This window comes from Paecilomyces variotii (assembly GCF_004022145.1).
Source record: "Paecilomyces variotii strain CBS 101075 chromosome Unknown C8Q69scaffold_15, whole genome shotgun sequence".
Lineage (NCBI taxonomy): Eukaryota > Fungi > Ascomycota > Eurotiomycetes > Eurotiales > Thermoascaceae > Paecilomyces > Paecilomyces variotii.
The window spans coordinates 158,896-176,043 of NW_021167154.1; the positions used below are offsets into that span (position 1 = coordinate 158,896).

The window sequence follows — 17,148 nt, forward strand, 5'->3', positions numbered from 1 at the left end:
TTTTGTGATATATTTCTCTCATAGAACCACATTCCGTGACGGTCAATTTTACTATAAATTTTCACTTCAATGAGATTATACCAAAATATAATGTCGGTTCTTATCAGTATCTGTATCTGTTTCTAGTAAACCCCGACTCCAGCTAGCTGGGCTCGAGTTCTCTAGCAACTAGCTCAGCCTATTTATCTCTTTGTGTGGAGCTAGAAAGGCATGGGAGAAACCCCACAGGAGGTCTGCCTGTAGGCAGGCTTCGACAAAAGGCTTTGATCGAGGCAAGCCACAGTGATCGGCAGAACCAGTTCAATGGGAGCAGTAGATAGTAAATATCTATAGGGAACTCCCATCTAACAATGTTGTTGGTTCTCTTTGTCAGTACAGTGACTGTGGACATTGTCATATTGTTGACTCAATGTCAACGTACACTATAAAGAGGAAGCTGTACCTCTCCTTGTTTTCAAATCCTGTTTTGCACTCCGTTGGACTCTTTAGTTTTTATCGGGACCTTTGATATTGTTTTCTTCTTTTGCAATGCCAGAATTTGCAAACTTCGCCATTTGCTCAGAACATCATCCGCCGTATGGAGGTCACCCAGTGCTTATTCCTCATCCTCCCGGGTCATATGAATATACTTTTCTATCTTCTGCTATCTACATTGCAGTGTCTGCACTGATGACTCCAAAAGGCCAGGATGTCCTGACTCAGATTGCTTTTGACTACGATAACTGCGCCCAACATGGTAGGCTATTCCATGGAAGCCGAAGGGCCGCCCATCGCACAGTGAGACTATTCACGGAGAAGATCATGGACAGATTCCCGCTTCTAGTCATAAGTTCAGCGGCAAGTCCAACCGCACTTGGCTTCCATTCCAGGGAGCCGTGGTCTGGACGTTGGGAAGAATTTGATCCAAGGCAACAGATGGTAGCCATAAGCCCCCGCGTAAGAATTTCTACCCCAACTTCCAATGCATCAGGATCATATAATTAATCCTTCTAAATGGCTTCAGATAGTTCGAAACATGATATCTTCTGCGGACAGTCCTAAGCAGTTTCGCCTCTGGATTTTCCAAGTTGCTGTGGTCCTCATGCATGAAGTGGGAGGGCATTTAATGGTGACCTTCCTTGGCCATGGACATGTGATAACGCCCAGGATCATGACCATCGCTGGTTTCAACAGTCACGTTCGTCCAGATAACGGGGAATCCGGTCGGATTCTGGAGACATGGCTCCTGGGCGGGGTCGCTGAATTCCAATCAGATAGGAGACTACGCGACGACCATGTAAGTGAACGGCCAAGACATATATATATATATATAATGGAACCACCATTGCTGAGGACCCGTCCAGCCAGGTAAGCTTTGGTTGATTGCCCCCGGGGCTCATAAGATACGCCGCATTCCGAGCTCAACGGTTGATGAGTTTGTCTCGAGGAGTAGGTCTACAATATACTATCTATAGTGATTTCTAGCGCTGACCGTAGATATCAAGGATTTACTTTCCCGTTGAGGACCGAGGGTCCAGCAGTCCATATAACCACCCGGGCCGACTTTTATGCCGCTACCCAACATCTTCCAGACCCATATTACTACCCGTGGCTTCATGGAGGGGGTATGCCCCCAGGTGTTTTTGATGGTCATAGAGTCCGCATATCAGACCTTGTCAGGCTTCCTCTGAGTTCCTTCCGCCCACCACGATTTTAGCTCTTATTATTGCATCTGATAGCATCGAGAGAACCATTTCCTCCTTTTTCACTCTGTTGGTATTATTTTAGGAGATGTTGGGGCAATTTGAATCTTTCCATATGAGTTGGCTGTTCTGGAATGCATCCTGCCAGTTTAATCGGTATGTTATAATTCCTCTGGTCAAACTTAGAGATATTGGGAATCAGAAAAAAAAAAAGAGTACTTCAAGAACTTAACTTCCCCTATAAAGTGGTCTTATATGATAACACCTGCGTAAAGCCGCTATAGCGATCACGAATAACTCAAGAATATGTCGACAGCAAGGCGGTTAGGACCTTTTCCACGAGCGCGAGCGATACCCCGCAATGTGAACTCCGCGTTTCGGGATGTGGAGTCGGCTGATGATGCGGCGGAGGTTCAGTGAGGCAGTGGATGTAATCGGTTTCCAAACAGCTTTCTTGTAATTGGTTATTTGAGCAGTTGTTCTTTTATGTACATATCGCTTTCTGTTTCTGTTGATCTTTGATCTTTCAAAATCATATTTGTTTCACGTGATGTTATTGCTGTAAGTTTACCTAGTTACTGCACTACACACTGCTCCGTGCAGTAATAAGCGAAATCTTCCTACCATCTGCAAAGTCGATCTTTCTGGACTGCAGATACCTGGTATAATACGATGTATACTCGCGAATAGTTCTAGATTACCGTGTAGAGTTCCTCTTGAGTTGAGATGACACATGACCTATATGCAATCTTGGTCTGGCTGTGGAGTCAGCTACAACATGATTCGTGCGGCTTTATCTTTCTCCAACAAATCCAGACGAACGCTGCAAATTCCCCGCATTTCTAATCTCGGAGCCAAAACTACAAACTCCGTTGCGGATGAAGAATACGGCATATATCCCTAACCAACGATGCTCTAAAACACTGAGACACGGCTTTATGTTACTCCAACGGTTCTACATGGCACGCGCTAAATTTCAACTCAATGCGAATCTTACCTTATCTCATTACCGAGTTTTGAAGCGGCAGCACATCATTCGTCCCGCTTCATAGCTGGCGAGTTCTTCGCGACATGGCACCTCCAATTCGTATATGAAGGCTGGGGGCTCCCAAATTTTGTCTCCAGTGCAGTTGAAATCAGACATATCATCCTCTCCGTTCCTAACCTGCTTCCTCATCTTGAAAACCACCGTCCTCATTTGCTGTTCACTAGAAAGACGGCAATACTATCATCATGACTATCAACGGCACTAATGGTACCACCAACGGTACCAACGGCACCAACGGCACCAAGAGCAAATATGACCCCAACTTCACACAGCATGTCATTGATCTCATGAGCCCCGAAACGAAACCCAGACACAGAGAGATCCTCTCCTCCTTGATCAGACACTTGCACGACTTCTGCCGTGAGGTCGAGCTCACTCAAGACGAGTGGATTATCGGCGTCAACTACGTCAACTCCATTGGCCAGGCCTGGAAGAAGAACAGAAACGAGGCATGGAGAGTGTGCGATATCCTTGGTGTCGAATCGTGAGTAGACTACCCCTATCAGTACCGTCGTTTTCCTGCAAGAGAACATGGCTAACAGCTCTTGTTTAGTCTCGTCGATGAGATCAACCACAAGGTTGAGACCGCGGACGGTGTTAACCCTACCTCCTCTACCATCCTCGGACCTTTCTGGTCCCCCGATACCCCATTCCGCGAGCTTGGTTCCAGCGTCGTCCAGAACATGCCACCGGATGGAGAGCTCACTTTCTTCCACGGTGTCATCTCGGACGCTGAGACCGGCAAGCCCATCCCCGACGCCGTCTTCGACATGTGGCAGGCCAGCACCAACGGCAAGTACGACGTTTTCGACCCCGAGAACCAGACTCGTCACAACCTCCGCGGCAAGTTCCGCACCGACAAGGACGGCAAGTTCTCATTCTACTGCCTGAAGCCCACCGAGTACGCCATCGACACCTCCGGCCCCTCTGCTGAGCTGCTCAGACTCATGGGCCGCCACCCCTGGCGCCCTGCCCACATCCACATGATGGTCACTCATCCAGACTACATCGGGGTGACCGCTCAGCTGTACCCCAGAGACGACCAGTATCTCGAAACCGACACTGTGTGTGCCGTCAAGGAGGATCTGCTCTTGGACTTCAAGCCCGTTCAGAACGAGCCTAATGGCGCCACTCTCGACTGCGAGTACGACGTCCGTTTGCTCTCGAAGAAGTACAAGCCAGATTCTTCTATGTTGATGCAGAACGCCAACCAGTCGAGGTTTTGATTTAACTCCAATAACTGGGTTCACGTGATGTTTCAGGAACTGTTACGACTATATTTCTTTTTTCTATTCATGTATATAGCATAGGATATCTGTGACATTAACTTCCACAACGCAATGAAGGAAATTCAATATTGACTTCCCCAGGGAAACAAGTAATTTGTCGAATATTAAAGGGCTCGAAACCAACGGTATGATTTGAACCTCCTAGGTACATAGCTAGGTTGCTTGCGTAGCTCTAGATCTACGGGGTATCAGCAACGTTCGTGGAACGGGCTACATGTAACTGGCTCAGACTACCCCGTTGACCCACTGGAAGAAAGAAGAGTTCCAGAAACTATGGCCATCTGGAGAACCCTAATCAGACGTATATGAAGCCCATACTGTTTTATTATTCGCCCCTCTTCGGTGTCAGCGTACTTGTAAGAGCAGGGGCAATATACGCTCAAGAATAATCTTCTTTGTGCTAGGACAAATAGATAATGCGATTCTTAATCTAATAGTCCTCTTCTTTCAACCTCACAAACATGCAAAATAATATAGACTTTCTGTATAACCAAGTCCAACTTGGTACCTAGCAAACCCACTTTCCCTGTCTAGTTTGGAACAAAACATAACCCGCTCTAAACGAACCTTCAACGAACTCTAAGACACATCACATTAAAATACCGGGAAACAGAATCTAAATAGCTAATATGTCCTGCTATTACTGAGTACTTGTTTCTTTGCTATGATCGTGCAAGTGGAGACGGGAGAGGCCTCAACGTGACTCGCCGCTTGAGCGATCTCGGCACACATGATGGCAACATGTTGAATATCGCTTTAGGGTACGTTCCATGACTCTTTAGTTCTAAGGCTGCAAAGTAGTATACATGTCAGAGGTTCACAGGGATGACTTGCATGCTCTAGCTCCTCTCGTTGCAGGATACTACGAAAGCTTTATCTCGGCTCAAGTTTAAGGCCCCCAATGATCGACACACAAAAGGCCCCTCGGTCCAACCTTTACCACTACCTGAAAGCGCTTTCGTTGCATCAGTTCGTATTTTAGAGTTCACTAATTGGGGCTGCGATTTATCATGGCCCGTCTTATGGCGCTATTCAGTCTTATTTGAGGACGGGAAAAGGACAGCTGTGCAGATAAGTCCCTATTAGAAACAGCTGCATTTAAACCCAGCTGATGTTCTCAGTAATGTAAAAAGAGAATCTACTTTTCCAGGCAAGATTGTACTGTACAGTTCACTCGAATCGCCATGGCCACCTCGAATGGGGGCCCTTGTTCTTCATCTCCACAGCCTGACTACGACGTCCTGATTGTCGGCGCCGGATTCGCAGGCATTTTCCTCCTTCATCAACTGCGAAACCTCGGCTACCGTTGCAAGATATACGAAGCCGGAACTGACATTGGTGGTGTCTGGCACTGGAACACTTACCCAGGAGCTCGAGTTGACTCCGAATGCGCAATCTACCAGCTCTCCATACCCGAAGTGTGGAGGGACTGGAAATGGTCTCAGCTGTATCCCGATCGCCACGAGATACAGTCTTACTTCAGACACATTGACCAAGTCCTGAACGTCAAAAAGGACGTCGAGTTCAGAACACGCGTCATCGGCGCCCAGTTCGACAAAGAGCATTCCCAGCAGTGGAAGGTCGAGACAGATGATGGGCGTATCACGACTTGCCGGTTTCTGCTGCTTTGCGCAGGACTCGCCAGTAAACGCTACACTCCAGACTTCCCTGGTTTAGAGTCATTCCGCGGAGAAATCCACCACTCTTCCTTCTGGCCAAAGGAGGGAGTCGACGCGCACGGGAAACGAGTCGCTGTTATTGGGACGGGTTCATCTGGTGTTCAGATCATCCAGGCATGGGGCAAGGAAGCCGCTTCCCTTACCGTGTTCCAGCGAACACCTAACTTGGCCCTGCCCATGGCCCAGAAAACATTTACAGAGGAAGACCACGCTCATAATGAATCACTCTATCCACAGATCTTCCAGGATAGGGAAACGACGTTTAGCGGATACATGATGAACCCCATACCCAAAAAGACCTTCGATGTATCTCCTGAGGAACGAGAGGCGATTTTCGAGTCCCTCTGGCAGGAAGGTGGATTTGCCCCGATCCTGGCTGGATTCATGGATAACCTACTGGACTGGGACGCCAACCGCGCCCTATACGACTTCTGGGCTCGAAAGACCCGCGCTAGGATCCAGGACGAACGATTGAAAGATATTCTTGCTCCGCTGAAACAAATGCATGCATTCGGAGCGAAGCGATGTTCGCTTGAACTTGACTACTATGAACAGTTCAACAAGCCGAATGTGACGCTGGTCAACCTCCGAGAATGCAGCATTACAGCTATCGAGCCCGATGGGATTCGAACTAGCGATGGCTCCTTCCACCCCGTGGATGTAATCGCCTTGGCCACCGGATTCGATGGAATCACAGGAAGCATGACCAACATTGAGGGCCTGCGCAATACAGATGGCGTCCCGCTAGCGAACGAATGGAAAGACGGCGCGAAGACACATCTAGGCATGACTATAAAAGGGTATCCTAATATGTTCTTCACCTTAGGCGCACATGCACCGTCAGGATTTAGTAATGGGCCAACATCAATAGAGATTCAGGGTCGTTGGATTGTGGATGCCATCCGGAAGATTGATTCGAGTGGGCTTTCGTATATAGAACCGACGGCCGAAGCAGAGGCGGCGTGGAAGGCACAAGTCAATATGATCACGGACATGACCTTGTTAGGACAAGCTGATTCGTGGTATATGGGAGCCAATATTCCCGGAAAGAAACGAGAGATGTTGAATTATGCAGGTGGATTGCCCTTGTATGAGCAACAATGCCGGAAAGCCTTGGAGAGTTGGGAGGGGTTTATCACAGTGTAGTGAGCGACTGACTACCAGGATTACAAGCCAAGCTCAGCGATCTTGTTAGTTTCCCCATAGCTCGTCGAAATTGTACTCAGAGGCGAGAGTTCACAGTATGGAGTAGAAGTAACGGAGAGATACTGTCTAGCAGACCTCCTTTACGATCAAAACAGCCACATCATGACTCTCGAGCTGCACACTATACTCCTTCTTCACGCAACCCAGATCCTTTCCTGTCCATGCATCTATAACCTTGAACCCATCATCTCCCCTCTTGCCCTTTTTCTCTCCCTTCAGCTCCGGAATCTCACTCCACACCGCGGTCCGAGTTGCGTTAACATCTTCCGAGTTGAACATCAAGACAAGCGTCCCGCCTAGTTTAGACGACGGCCCAGACCAGTATTCCGCAGGATGGGCCGGATCGAAGGTCCAATCAGGATTATAACCCCATTTATAAGGATACGCCGGGCGACCGATGACAGGATCCTGATGAAAATCCAGAAGCGCATGATTAGACAAAATAGACAGATGATCATCGCTGATAGAATCGAGCTACAGAATCATATCATATCAGTACCTATCTTCTCCTCAGCCAAAAACTAGTCTGAAAACTCACTGCAGTTCCAATAATAAGAGGCGATTTCATTATAGCCCATAGAGCAAAATGGGCTCTATTCTCAGCCAAGGTAAGATTCCCATTTCCGACCTCGAGCATGTCGGGGTCTGGATGGGCCCAGAAATCAACATAGTTCATGTAAAAGCTGTTTTCGTTGGCGATGGTAGAAATCCGCACCCAGTTTGCTGTTAAGTATTCACTATTAACCATTTCATCACATTTTGTGAGTTCTGGGGGAAAACATACGCTGAATATCACCGGACATCCTCCACGAGTTTCCTGTCTGCAATCCCCACTCATTGACATCTGCATCGCCCCATTCACAAAGCGAGTACAAGATCGTTCGATTAACATGTCCGAGTGCATCGCGCATACGACGGTATCGTTGCGCAGTCTTGGACGTACTCCAGTCGTATCCTTTGGGAGCTGGGTTCTGTAGAAACGGTCGTCAGATGACTACCTAGGTAAGCAGTATCTTCCTTTTATTCTTCCTGCACTTTCTGGCTTACGCCGATCGACCCTACATTGCCCCCGAAACCCCCAATGTCCATGTACTTCCATGCCTACACTCCCCCTGCCCGCAAGCCTGCAACTACACTGCGCGACATGGCCTGCCCCATCCGGATGAATTATTCTCTTGGATAGGTATGGAACACCAACAATGCGGGGAGCTTTCAAGCTTCAGGAGCCCTTTCAAAGTGTGGATAACGGGTCCGGCCTTGACGAAACAGGTTCAACTACATCCAAAGTTCCTGCGATAGGCCTATGCTGCTAAAGTCACCCTGATAATGCCGATATTATTCGAAATGATGATACTGGCCTAGACCCTTCCTACTTTCAGCCCATTGGTTGAAGAATCGCAGTCTTCTCTGTCCGGAGACACTACGCTTGTGGCCGAGACCACCCCGTGTAGCACCTCCAAAAGCTCCCGATCAAGACATCGCAATCGAAAGATCGCACATGTGGAATACACTGTAGTTGCCACATCCGGCGGTCGTCGGACAAGGGCAAGGGCTAGAGCAGAAGCGCACTGTCCATTCTCTAGTTTTCGTCGGGGCCAGTTGTTTTCAGATGTCGAGGACGAGCTTCTCGGGGAATTGGTGGGAAGGGGACTTTCATGGGAACAGATTGAAAAAGAATTTGGTCAGAGTTTTACTGGGAGGGATTTGAAAATCACTACGTGGACGCTGGTCAAGAAACTTGAAATTTTTGGCGCGGCCTAAGTACAAGGCAAACTCACCCTTTGGCTGACGAAGAGGGCACCTCATAGGCCCAAGATTGATCACCATCAAAAACCATACCCAGAAGGTCCATGGAATCCCACTTCGCTCATGATGTGCCTTCACGTCCTCATGGGAACGAAATGGCAGATCTTCCCACCTTTCTCAAACGCTAGAAATGAAGGCCACCCAAGGCCGCTTCCTAAAAAGAATTCTGGGAGCCACGCTTTCCCGTCGCTGTACCCTCCACGTTCCCTTTATGGCGGCTCCTTTTTCTTCCAGCAATCCCAAAACGAATGAGACTGAGCATATCGCAGATTCAAAGCATGACCTTGAGGCACTCAATCGTTTTACCTCCGGTCGTTGGCTCTGGAACGAGCAACAGCAACTTGACTGCCGCTATGTCAATTTCGACCTCTCAACACTTCTGCAACTAGCTGCCTCTGCGATCGGATCGAGATCATGCACCGAAGTGTTAAAGATCTCAGAAGGCCAATACAACAAGGTATTTCAGCTTACCATGGACGATGGACGCGAGATTATTGCGAAACTTCCAAATCCCAATGCAGGCAGACCACACTTCACAACAGCTAGTGAGGTTGCAACTATGGACTTTGTATGGTTTGCTTTCTTTTCTACTGCGATTTCTTTTTGCGCGTGGATACTAATTTTACTAGTTGAGGAATGTCCTGAATCTCCCTGTTCCGAGAGTATACGCATGGTGTTCTCGGGCATCAGAGAACCCTCTCGGAGCAGAGTATATCCTTATGGAGAAGCAAGCTGGTATCATACTAACCGACGTATGGGACACTATGAAAGGAAAGCAGAAAGTCCAAATTCTGGACCAGATTGTTGATATTGAAAGGCGCCTAGCAGCTACAAAATTATCTCAGTTCGGGTCGTTGTACTATAAAGGCGACCTTCCTAACAAATGGGATACTACTTTGCCCCTATACGTTGATTCAACTGGGAACGAAGTGCGGAGCGAAAAGTTTGGCATTGGTCCGATTAATCACCGTTCTTTCTTTGACTTCGGGAAAGGTGAGTTGGATATTAGTCGTGGTCCATGTAAGTTCATCTCCGACTTATAATATTATTATCCCGTGCTTATCCATGTACAACCTTTAGGGTCAACAGTCACAGAATATATGACGGCTATTGCGCGGAGGGAAATTGCAGCTGCAAAGGCAGGTCTCCGGTACCCCTTAATGCCCGAAGGTCTTTTCTATGGACCCCGACAATACCAGCCTAGCCTCTCCAAAAAGCTCTCGGCGTTGGAAAATTATCTTAAGGTGGCACCTCATGTTCTCCCGGAAAATAAAGCCACCCATGCCTCAGTTTTATGGCATTGCGATCTTCATTCGCAGAATATATTTGTCGACCCTGAAGACCCAAGCCGTATTGTGGGAATTATTGACTGGCAGTCTGTCAGTGCCTGTCCGCTTTTTATGCAGGTTGGGCGCCCGGCGTTTCTCGATTACAATGGCCCGGTTCCTGAAGATTTGGGGAAGGTCCCTTTACCACCAAATTTTGGCTCCATGGATCCAGATGAACAGCGGAAGGCAAAGGCACTCCATAGAGCACAGACGCTGCACAATCTCTATCTAGTTCGGTGTCTTCAGGTTAACGAAACGGTCTTTCAAGCAATACAGAGCCAGAACACTCTCCGGCATCAAGTTAGTGTGGTTCCAGGATTAGTCTTGATGGACTACGAGCCGCTCCTCAACGACTTGTTGAGAGATGTCGAGAAAGAATGGGCACATATTATTGGCGCGGGGGGGGATAGCAGCTCTCCTGGAATACCCTTTCCATTGCAGTTCTCGGATTATGAAATCCGGCAGCAGGAGCAGGATGGTGAGCTATGGGCCCAAGGTGTTGAACTCATGAATGCATTCGTTGACGACACTGGCTGTTTTAAACATTGGGATGGCAGGGTTAGCAGCGCAGATTATGAAAAATCTAGGAGAGAGCTAGATGAGGGGGTGAGGAGGTTCCTGGAACGTGAAGCCAGGAATGAAGAAGAACGTAGGGAGTGGCTCAAAGCATTACCATTTGTGGATTAAAGTGTGCGGCAAGGTGTTGGCGCCGGGCGCCGAGATCGCCAGATCGTGATGGGGAGACGGGTTGAAGAACGAAATTGAATATGGCGAGATCTAAATTCTTAAGATACACAAATCTAAGATATCTTATTTGCTGCGTTGAAGCGACGTTAAACCAGGGTAACCTTATTTCTTGCCCTTTATTAGTATTTAGATTAATGTTTCCAATCTGATAATATTCTACCTGTTTTTAGTTTACAGGTGCAGGAGGTTGAACCTCGGGGTTCACTATTAAAAAAGAATGCCATAACCGTAAATTGTTTGATAATTGATATTTATCAATATTATTGTCACAACCTAGTTGTATTTGTTTAACAGATTTAGAGAATTATACAATGGGTTCTACAGATTTTTTGTTTTAATCGAAATAAAGAGAAATTATTAGATGCAAGGTAATTTCATCATTTTCAATCTTGTAACAATTATTGTTATTAGTTAATTTAAATGCAGTTTACTTGAGGCAATCATCAAAATCTTATAACTCTCCAGATATGCGGTCGGGGAATGACATATTTGTGGGTTTTGCAATGTAAGGAGAGGTTATTGTAACCAGTCCATGATATTCTAACTGTTTAACCAAGTCCGCCACCAATACTCCAAGACGTGCAGTACATGCAGCATTATCCACGTGGATGTATGCAATATCGCGTAAGTCGATGGTTATTGCACCATGTACATACTTGCGATCGGCCAAATAGGTCATGTCCACCAACGCGAATGGAGAAAGGGAGTTCATTAGATGCCAGAAGAGATATTAAGGCAGCGACATCTTCAGCGAAGCGAGGACGAATAATGATCGCTGGGATGACAGTTTCGTTGAAAACCATAGCTGAGGCGTAAGCTATCGAACTCCGAGGAAGCAGGAGTGGCATATCTGATATGTGGGTTTTGTGCTAAAAACTGTTGTGCAGCAGATTTTACTTGGGGTAACAGTCTTGCACTTTGAATCATGAACTGAAATTGCAACATGATGGATCTCTTAGGAGCCTACCTACTCATTATATTAGCACCAACTCACATAGCCGCGTCAGATCGATTAAAACCGAGTCAACATCAGTGACACGTGTGAATTCTAGACCTGCTATTGCCTATAAAATGAAGAATCCCATCAAACGGACCAAGTGAAACAAGTAAGACCTAACTCACATTACGCAGTGGGTGGCCTGAACACGCCACGTTTCCCCATAGTGAGCTAATTTGCAAAGAGTAGGTGATACACAGCGAATATCTTCCATCTGGCAAGTGTGCGAATGTCAATTACGAAAGTTCACATATCCTTAGTGCGGCGGATTCAGGCCCTGAAATGTACTGTAATTACAGCTTCCTTTTCCTCTCGGGAAATGCATTCTGTACTACTTATCAGACCGGTTCGGTTCCCAAATTGAAAGTCGCATCGGCATCCGGACGGAATATCTCCATCAACGAAATACCACCGAGATAGGATGGCGGGGTAAGTGTTCAACAAGAGACAGAGGCGTATAAGCTCTAGTGGCGGGCGGGATGGGAACTTAATTTGCGGGGAATGTGGGGTGTTAATGGGAATTATGGTAAAGCGTAAGATAGAACAGGGGATTCGCAGGGGAGGGACTTGTACAGTATGCAAATGGTAAGCAACAGGGGAACAGAGACAGGGATGCTTGCGGACTCGGATGTGTGCCATAGTAGTATCTTCTCAGGTTGTCAAGCATGTATGTACAGTAGCTAGGTTGGAGACAAGACTATTAGATCTACCAAGCGCACGACAAGCCAAGAGAAAACTGCATTTACAAAAGTCAATATATTATTGATATTGAATCTTCTCTCTTCACAGGACTTATTCATGACGGACGCTTTACTAAACGAACTAAATAGCAGAGGTATGCCTTTCATCTGAGGTACATGATAGTTCATGATACCTGTCTATCGTGAAGTCATTAGTCGTACATTTTGTACCCGACGCCGTGTGTTGGGCGAGGTGAAAGTGAAAAGGAGACAGAATGCTGTGCCAGGACGATGCAACACGGGTAGAATTAAACTGTACGTTGCAGGAAGGGATGCCTCTCTTGGGCCATGTGGATTCAGAGAGCCGCTGGAATTGTCTTAAAAGGGAAAAAACGAAAAACAACAAAAAGACAGCGACACGATTATTTCGAGGACCCAGGTTTCATTAGACGGGTCGCTTCCTCGGGATCGGTTCCAAGGACTGTAACGAGGTACTCGATACTAGGAGAAAGTAAGCAAAAATTGAACAACACATGGAGAAATACGATTTCTCTACTCACCTCGCTTCAGATGCCAGTCTGCGCTTCTCCTTCGCAAAGGCTTTCTGGCATTCCTCCCATGTCTGTGCACGCTCCTGAGGAGACACCGTCTTGATCCGCATTTTGAAAGAAGCACTGACAGGTCGATGGTCAGATGCCTTGACCTCATGTCGCCGGTACTCCAGCTGCTTGATCCTCCCCGGGCCCCGAGAAAGGACACGATCACACCATGCTGGGGCACGCTTCTTTTCACTGGAGTCATACTCGTCTGACCCGACATCGTATTTATACGTAGGCGCGAATGTAATGGGGGCTTCGTTAAATGACCGCAAGCGGAAACCAGGATTCTTACGCCTCGATGCGAGAAGCTGATCTCTGTCTAGAAGCTTGGGAAGGTTGTTGTTTTTGATATCTTCGATAATGACGTTTCGTGGAATCGAATCGATACGGTAATTCAAATCGCCATTGAGGATGCAAATTTCGTGATCGAGGATCATAGTTCCATCACCGCCGCCCACGAAGAGGTCAGCGCGGGTCGTCAGGCTAGTCTCTGCGGGCAGAGATTCGCTCTCAAGGATAGCTGCAATGTCATTGTTGCGGCTCGCCGTATGCGACTGGCCAGCAGCCAGATGGCAGTTTACCAGGCAGATGGAGCTGTCATCCAGCACGAAGCGCAGAATCAAAGCACCCTGGAACAAATGTTAGACACTCATATATATCAACGTGACCGACAGTAGGTAAATACCTTGTTCCCGTGCAAACCACCCATTCCTCGCTTGACTTCCGCCGCGCTAATGTTTCGGATCCGTTGTCGTTCCCGATGTTTGATGAAAACGCAGGTGAAAAGACCAACGAGATTTGCCGTATGCAAAAGAACATAATTTTCATCAAGAGGCATACAGTCGTTGATAGCCGTTGCAAGATGGTCTCGCCACACTCGGTACTGTCGACTCATATGTTCCTTCTCTGCACCATCCTTCTTTTTACTGCCCTTGAACAAAGACTCTGCTGTACATCAGCAATCGAAGTCAAGCAGGAAGACAGAAAAGGGGAGACTAACTGGCTGTGATCTTCTTGTCTTCCAGATCGACAAGTTCCTGGAATCCAAAGACTATGATCTCCGGCGGGTCCTCTGGGTGGATTGCATCTCGTATGAAACTGCTGTGTCGCACACTGCCAGGAACCGAAGCTCCCGCGTTCCATGTCACGACCACCGCTCGTACCTCACGGAACGTACAGTACTCCACATCTTTACTTTGCATCCTCGTCTCTGTTTTAATGTCAGCAGAGCCTCGAAAACCCGGGTTAGAGATTAGACATACCAAGCCAATCTTCCTCCAGCATTCCGTCCCATAGCCGGATACAGTTGTCCGTGCCCAGCGAGGCAACCTGAAGGCGATTGACCGTCCACACGCTGCTTGGATCCAATAACAGACCACAAACGGGGTCATCATGTGCCCGCCAGTCCTTCTTCACAGTCCACGGATTCGTGTTGACATCGTAGACATAGATCATCCCGGTCTTATAGGCAGCCCACAGATAGTCTCCCGCCATGGCCAAGCAATTAATCTTATAGACACTAACGTTGACTGAGCCTAGACAGGCATAATTGGTCGATGAATAGATGGTAACTTTACCATCGGCATGGCCCAAATAAACTCTCCCTCCATCCTTGGTCGTATATGCACCAGAAGTGACCTCTCCCGTATGATGCTGCCCCAAAGGTCTCCGAAGCACTTGGAACGAAGTGTCCTCCCGCGCATTGGGTCTGTAGATTCGGACATCCTTCCCGGTTGCTAGCCATAATGTATCCCCAACAACAAGAGAGAATGTATGTCCTCTTGCGACACGGTCATAAGGATTACTGTAGCTGTACTGGAGGTTCGGGGTGCCTGATTCATCTGGGGGCCACACGAGCAGTCTGCCTTCGTCGTCTAGTGTCCACATTTCCTTCTTATGCCGATATATCTTGATGATCTCCCTCCGGGACGGATATGACCGAGAGGCAACAATGGATTGCGTTGAAATATCGACTTCATGAAGTTCCCCAATGTTGGTGCCCAGCCATAGACGCTGGCCCTCGTCTTCAAGGCCTTTACCGGCCTTGAACGCCAGCGACATAACCTTGACTGTCTCCCCATGACTCAAACTCATTATCATTTCGCCCGTAGTAAGATCCCAAACCCGAGTCAGGTAACCTGCCGTACAGACATACCTCCCGCATACGTCAAACAGGCGAGTATCATATTTGGTAGGTATGGCAGAGGGTCCGCCTTTAATGACAGGGGGTCGTCGATTGACCTGGGAAGAATCGGGATAGTCTGTGCGCGGGATGGGGGTCTCTTCGACAACACGGTCTGGCTCCTCCACCCGCGGGTTCCGATTCTGTTCGATAGGGGTCGAACTGGTATACTTCGTGTCGCGGGACACCGGTGGCGGTTGGGGACTGTGACGTCGAGCACCCCTCGACTGGTCCAAGCCATTCGGTCCATTTGCAGATGTGTCGTTCCCCTGCCAGCCGCCTGCAGATGTAGATGCAGGTGTAGAGCCACCAGTCTCTCTACGAGGAGGGGGCGGAAAGGTTGTATCGATTGCAGAAACTCGTCGAGATGGTGATACTCTTTGACTGCGGCTTCGACCTACGTCCAGAGACCGCCTCCCCGGTTCAGGCCTGGATTCCGAAGTCGGTGGACTGTGTGCGAAGGGTCGAGCACCAGTCGAGAACCGCGGCGGAAGACCAGGTCGATCGTCTGGGCCGGCACTGGCAGGAATCTTATGATTCGACGGTTCAGAGAATCTCGCTTCTCTAGGTCCGCTTGATAGTATCTCAGAACGCCGGTCCGGAGGCGCTACGGGCACCATCACGGGTTTCGTGGCCCGGGAAGGTTCAGGCACCGGTCGTTGTCGCGAGAAACCAAGCTCTCTTGCATCGCGCACCGCAGAAGTAGAAGGCTGAGGCCTGTCTGGGCCAGCTGAACGGGGTGGCGGTTCAGTCGTAGGGCGCAACGGCGGTATCTTGAACTTTTCTGGTCTCTCACTCGGAACTGTTCGAGGAGAAGGCTTCTCCGGACTGCTGGGAGGAGTGCTAAATGGCGAGACGCGCTCGTCGACAGGTGCCCTCTCCGAACGTGGTGCCGTTGGTGTCAACGACGAAGATTGGAATTCCAATTGCCCCAGGTTCGCTGCCTTTGCAGGTATCTTCGGTTTGTCTGCCCTGTTCACCGGGGGAGGAACAGACGCGGACTTTCCAATCGGAGAGACTCCCCTGCCTGGAGAATCGCTCTTCTCGCCGGTTCCCCCTCCACCTAGACTGAAGTTCGGGGTTGTAGGGCGTTGCGCACGCGGGGGCCTTGGCCGGGGCACTCCTTCGATCTCAGCGATGCTGTGCGAAAACTGATGCATCCGAGGAGAGCTCTCACTTCCATGTCCATTATCGAGAGCATGCGGAGGCGAACGAGGCGAATCTACCGTCAGTGCCGGTGTTACCTGCGAAGAATGGAGGTCCATCGACATCGGTCTACTGTACGCTCTTCTCCTTGGAGACGCGCTGGCGCCTGGAGCCCCGGAGGTTCGAACGAGCGGACTCGGGGACTGTCCATTCTGCGTACTAGGTGTAGACCCCCATGGCGAGCGGGGACTGGGTAAATCTAGGGATTGACGGCCTCCTCGAATATCCTCCGTCGGTTCCGGGGTTCGTAGAAACTGCGACGAGTTACGCGGACTGCTGGCGCCAGATGAGGAACGGAGGTGGGCAAGATTCTCGAAATGCGACAGCAGGGAGGATACTGGTCTCTAGAAATCGCCATCTCAGCATCAGTACAGCTGCATCCACAAAACCATTTCAGACTGGGGAAGGGGGGAGAAAGTAGGATTCGAGGGATGTATTTACAATAGGCGCATCATCCGTGCCATCCTTTCCTTTTGCGTTCCCCTCCATGATCCCAATTATGTCTGTGCGCGCTAATAGCTATCCAAGAATCAGTTCCTGTGTCCCAAAGCGCCCATCCAGCCATAAGCCCTCTGTGGTTTTGTAATTCTGTAATAATTCCCCGCCTTGGTCGATTCACACGGAGAGGCGGGACACTAAACAGGAGCGACAACGACTCGCCGTATCGGAGTCACGCGATCAGGGTTCTTGGGGTATTCT

At 48.7% G+C, this 17,148-nt stretch overlaps 6 protein-coding genes across 6 annotated transcripts; 4 read left to right on the forward strand and 2 right to left on the reverse strand.

Moving 5' to 3' along the window:
• Positions 1-436: 436 nt before the first annotated feature.
• C8Q69DRAFT_111140 (hypothetical protein) lies at positions 437-1,973 on the forward strand. Its single transcript, XM_028625116.1, has 4 exons — positions 437-936; positions 1,004-1,276; positions 1,344-1,428; positions 1,485-1,973. The coding sequence occupies exons 1-4, from the start codon at positions 529-531 to the stop codon at positions 1,694-1,696; spliced, it is 978 nt and encodes a 325-aa protein (XP_028481565.1). The 5' UTR covers positions 437-528; the 3' UTR covers positions 1,697-1,973.
• Positions 1,974-2,573: 600 nt separating this feature from the next.
• On the forward strand, positions 2,574-4,091 carry C8Q69DRAFT_423522 (Intradiol ring-cleavage dioxygenase, core). The gene is made up of 2 exons (XM_028628409.1): positions 2,574-3,214; positions 3,284-4,091. The coding sequence occupies exons 1-2, from the start codon at positions 2,916-2,918 to the stop codon at positions 3,954-3,956; spliced, it is 972 nt and encodes a 323-aa protein (XP_028481566.1). The 5' UTR covers positions 2,574-2,915; the 3' UTR covers positions 3,957-4,091.
• Positions 4,092-5,203: 1,112 nt separating this feature from the next.
• On the forward strand, positions 5,204-6,844 carry C8Q69DRAFT_448004 (putative flavo protein; the record flags this gene model as incomplete). The annotated part of the gene is made up of 1 exon (XM_028629259.1): positions 5,204-6,844. The coding sequence occupies one exon, from the start codon at positions 5,204-5,206 to the stop codon at positions 6,842-6,844; it is 1,641 nt and encodes a 546-aa protein (XP_028481567.1).
• Positions 6,845-6,907: 63 nt separating this feature from the next.
• On the reverse strand, positions 6,908-8,416 carry C8Q69DRAFT_111189 (glycoside hydrolase superfamily). The gene is made up of 4 exons (XM_028625117.1): positions 7,967-8,416; positions 7,689-7,875; positions 7,443-7,627; positions 6,908-7,378 (listed from the first exon to the last, which is right to left on the reverse strand). The coding sequence occupies exons 1-4, from the start codon at positions 7,991-7,993 to the stop codon at positions 6,971-6,973; spliced, it is 807 nt and encodes a 268-aa protein (XP_028481568.1). The 5' UTR covers positions 7,994-8,416; the 3' UTR covers positions 6,908-6,970.
• Positions 8,417-8,921: 505 nt separating this feature from the next.
• On the forward strand, positions 8,922-10,725 carry C8Q69DRAFT_510444 (phosphotransferase enzyme family protein; the record flags this gene model as incomplete). The annotated part of the gene is made up of 3 exons (XM_028633192.1): positions 8,922-9,278; positions 9,340-9,730; positions 9,791-10,725. 3 exons carry the CDS (start codon positions 8,922-8,924, stop codon positions 10,723-10,725), a joined length of 1,683 nt encoding a protein of 560 aa, XP_028481569.1.
• A 2,159-nt stretch (positions 10,726-12,884) lies between these two features.
• C8Q69DRAFT_510445 (putative inositol polyphosphate phosphatase) lies at positions 12,885-16,938 on the reverse strand (the record flags this gene model as incomplete). The annotated part of the gene is made up of 6 exons (XM_028633193.1): positions 12,885-12,963; positions 13,023-13,690; positions 13,747-14,006; positions 14,062-14,271; positions 14,324-16,793; positions 16,891-16,938. 6 exons carry the CDS (start codon positions 16,936-16,938, stop codon positions 12,885-12,887), a joined length of 3,735 nt encoding a protein of 1,244 aa, XP_028481570.1.
• Between the last annotated feature and the right edge of the window lie 210 nt (positions 16,939-17,148).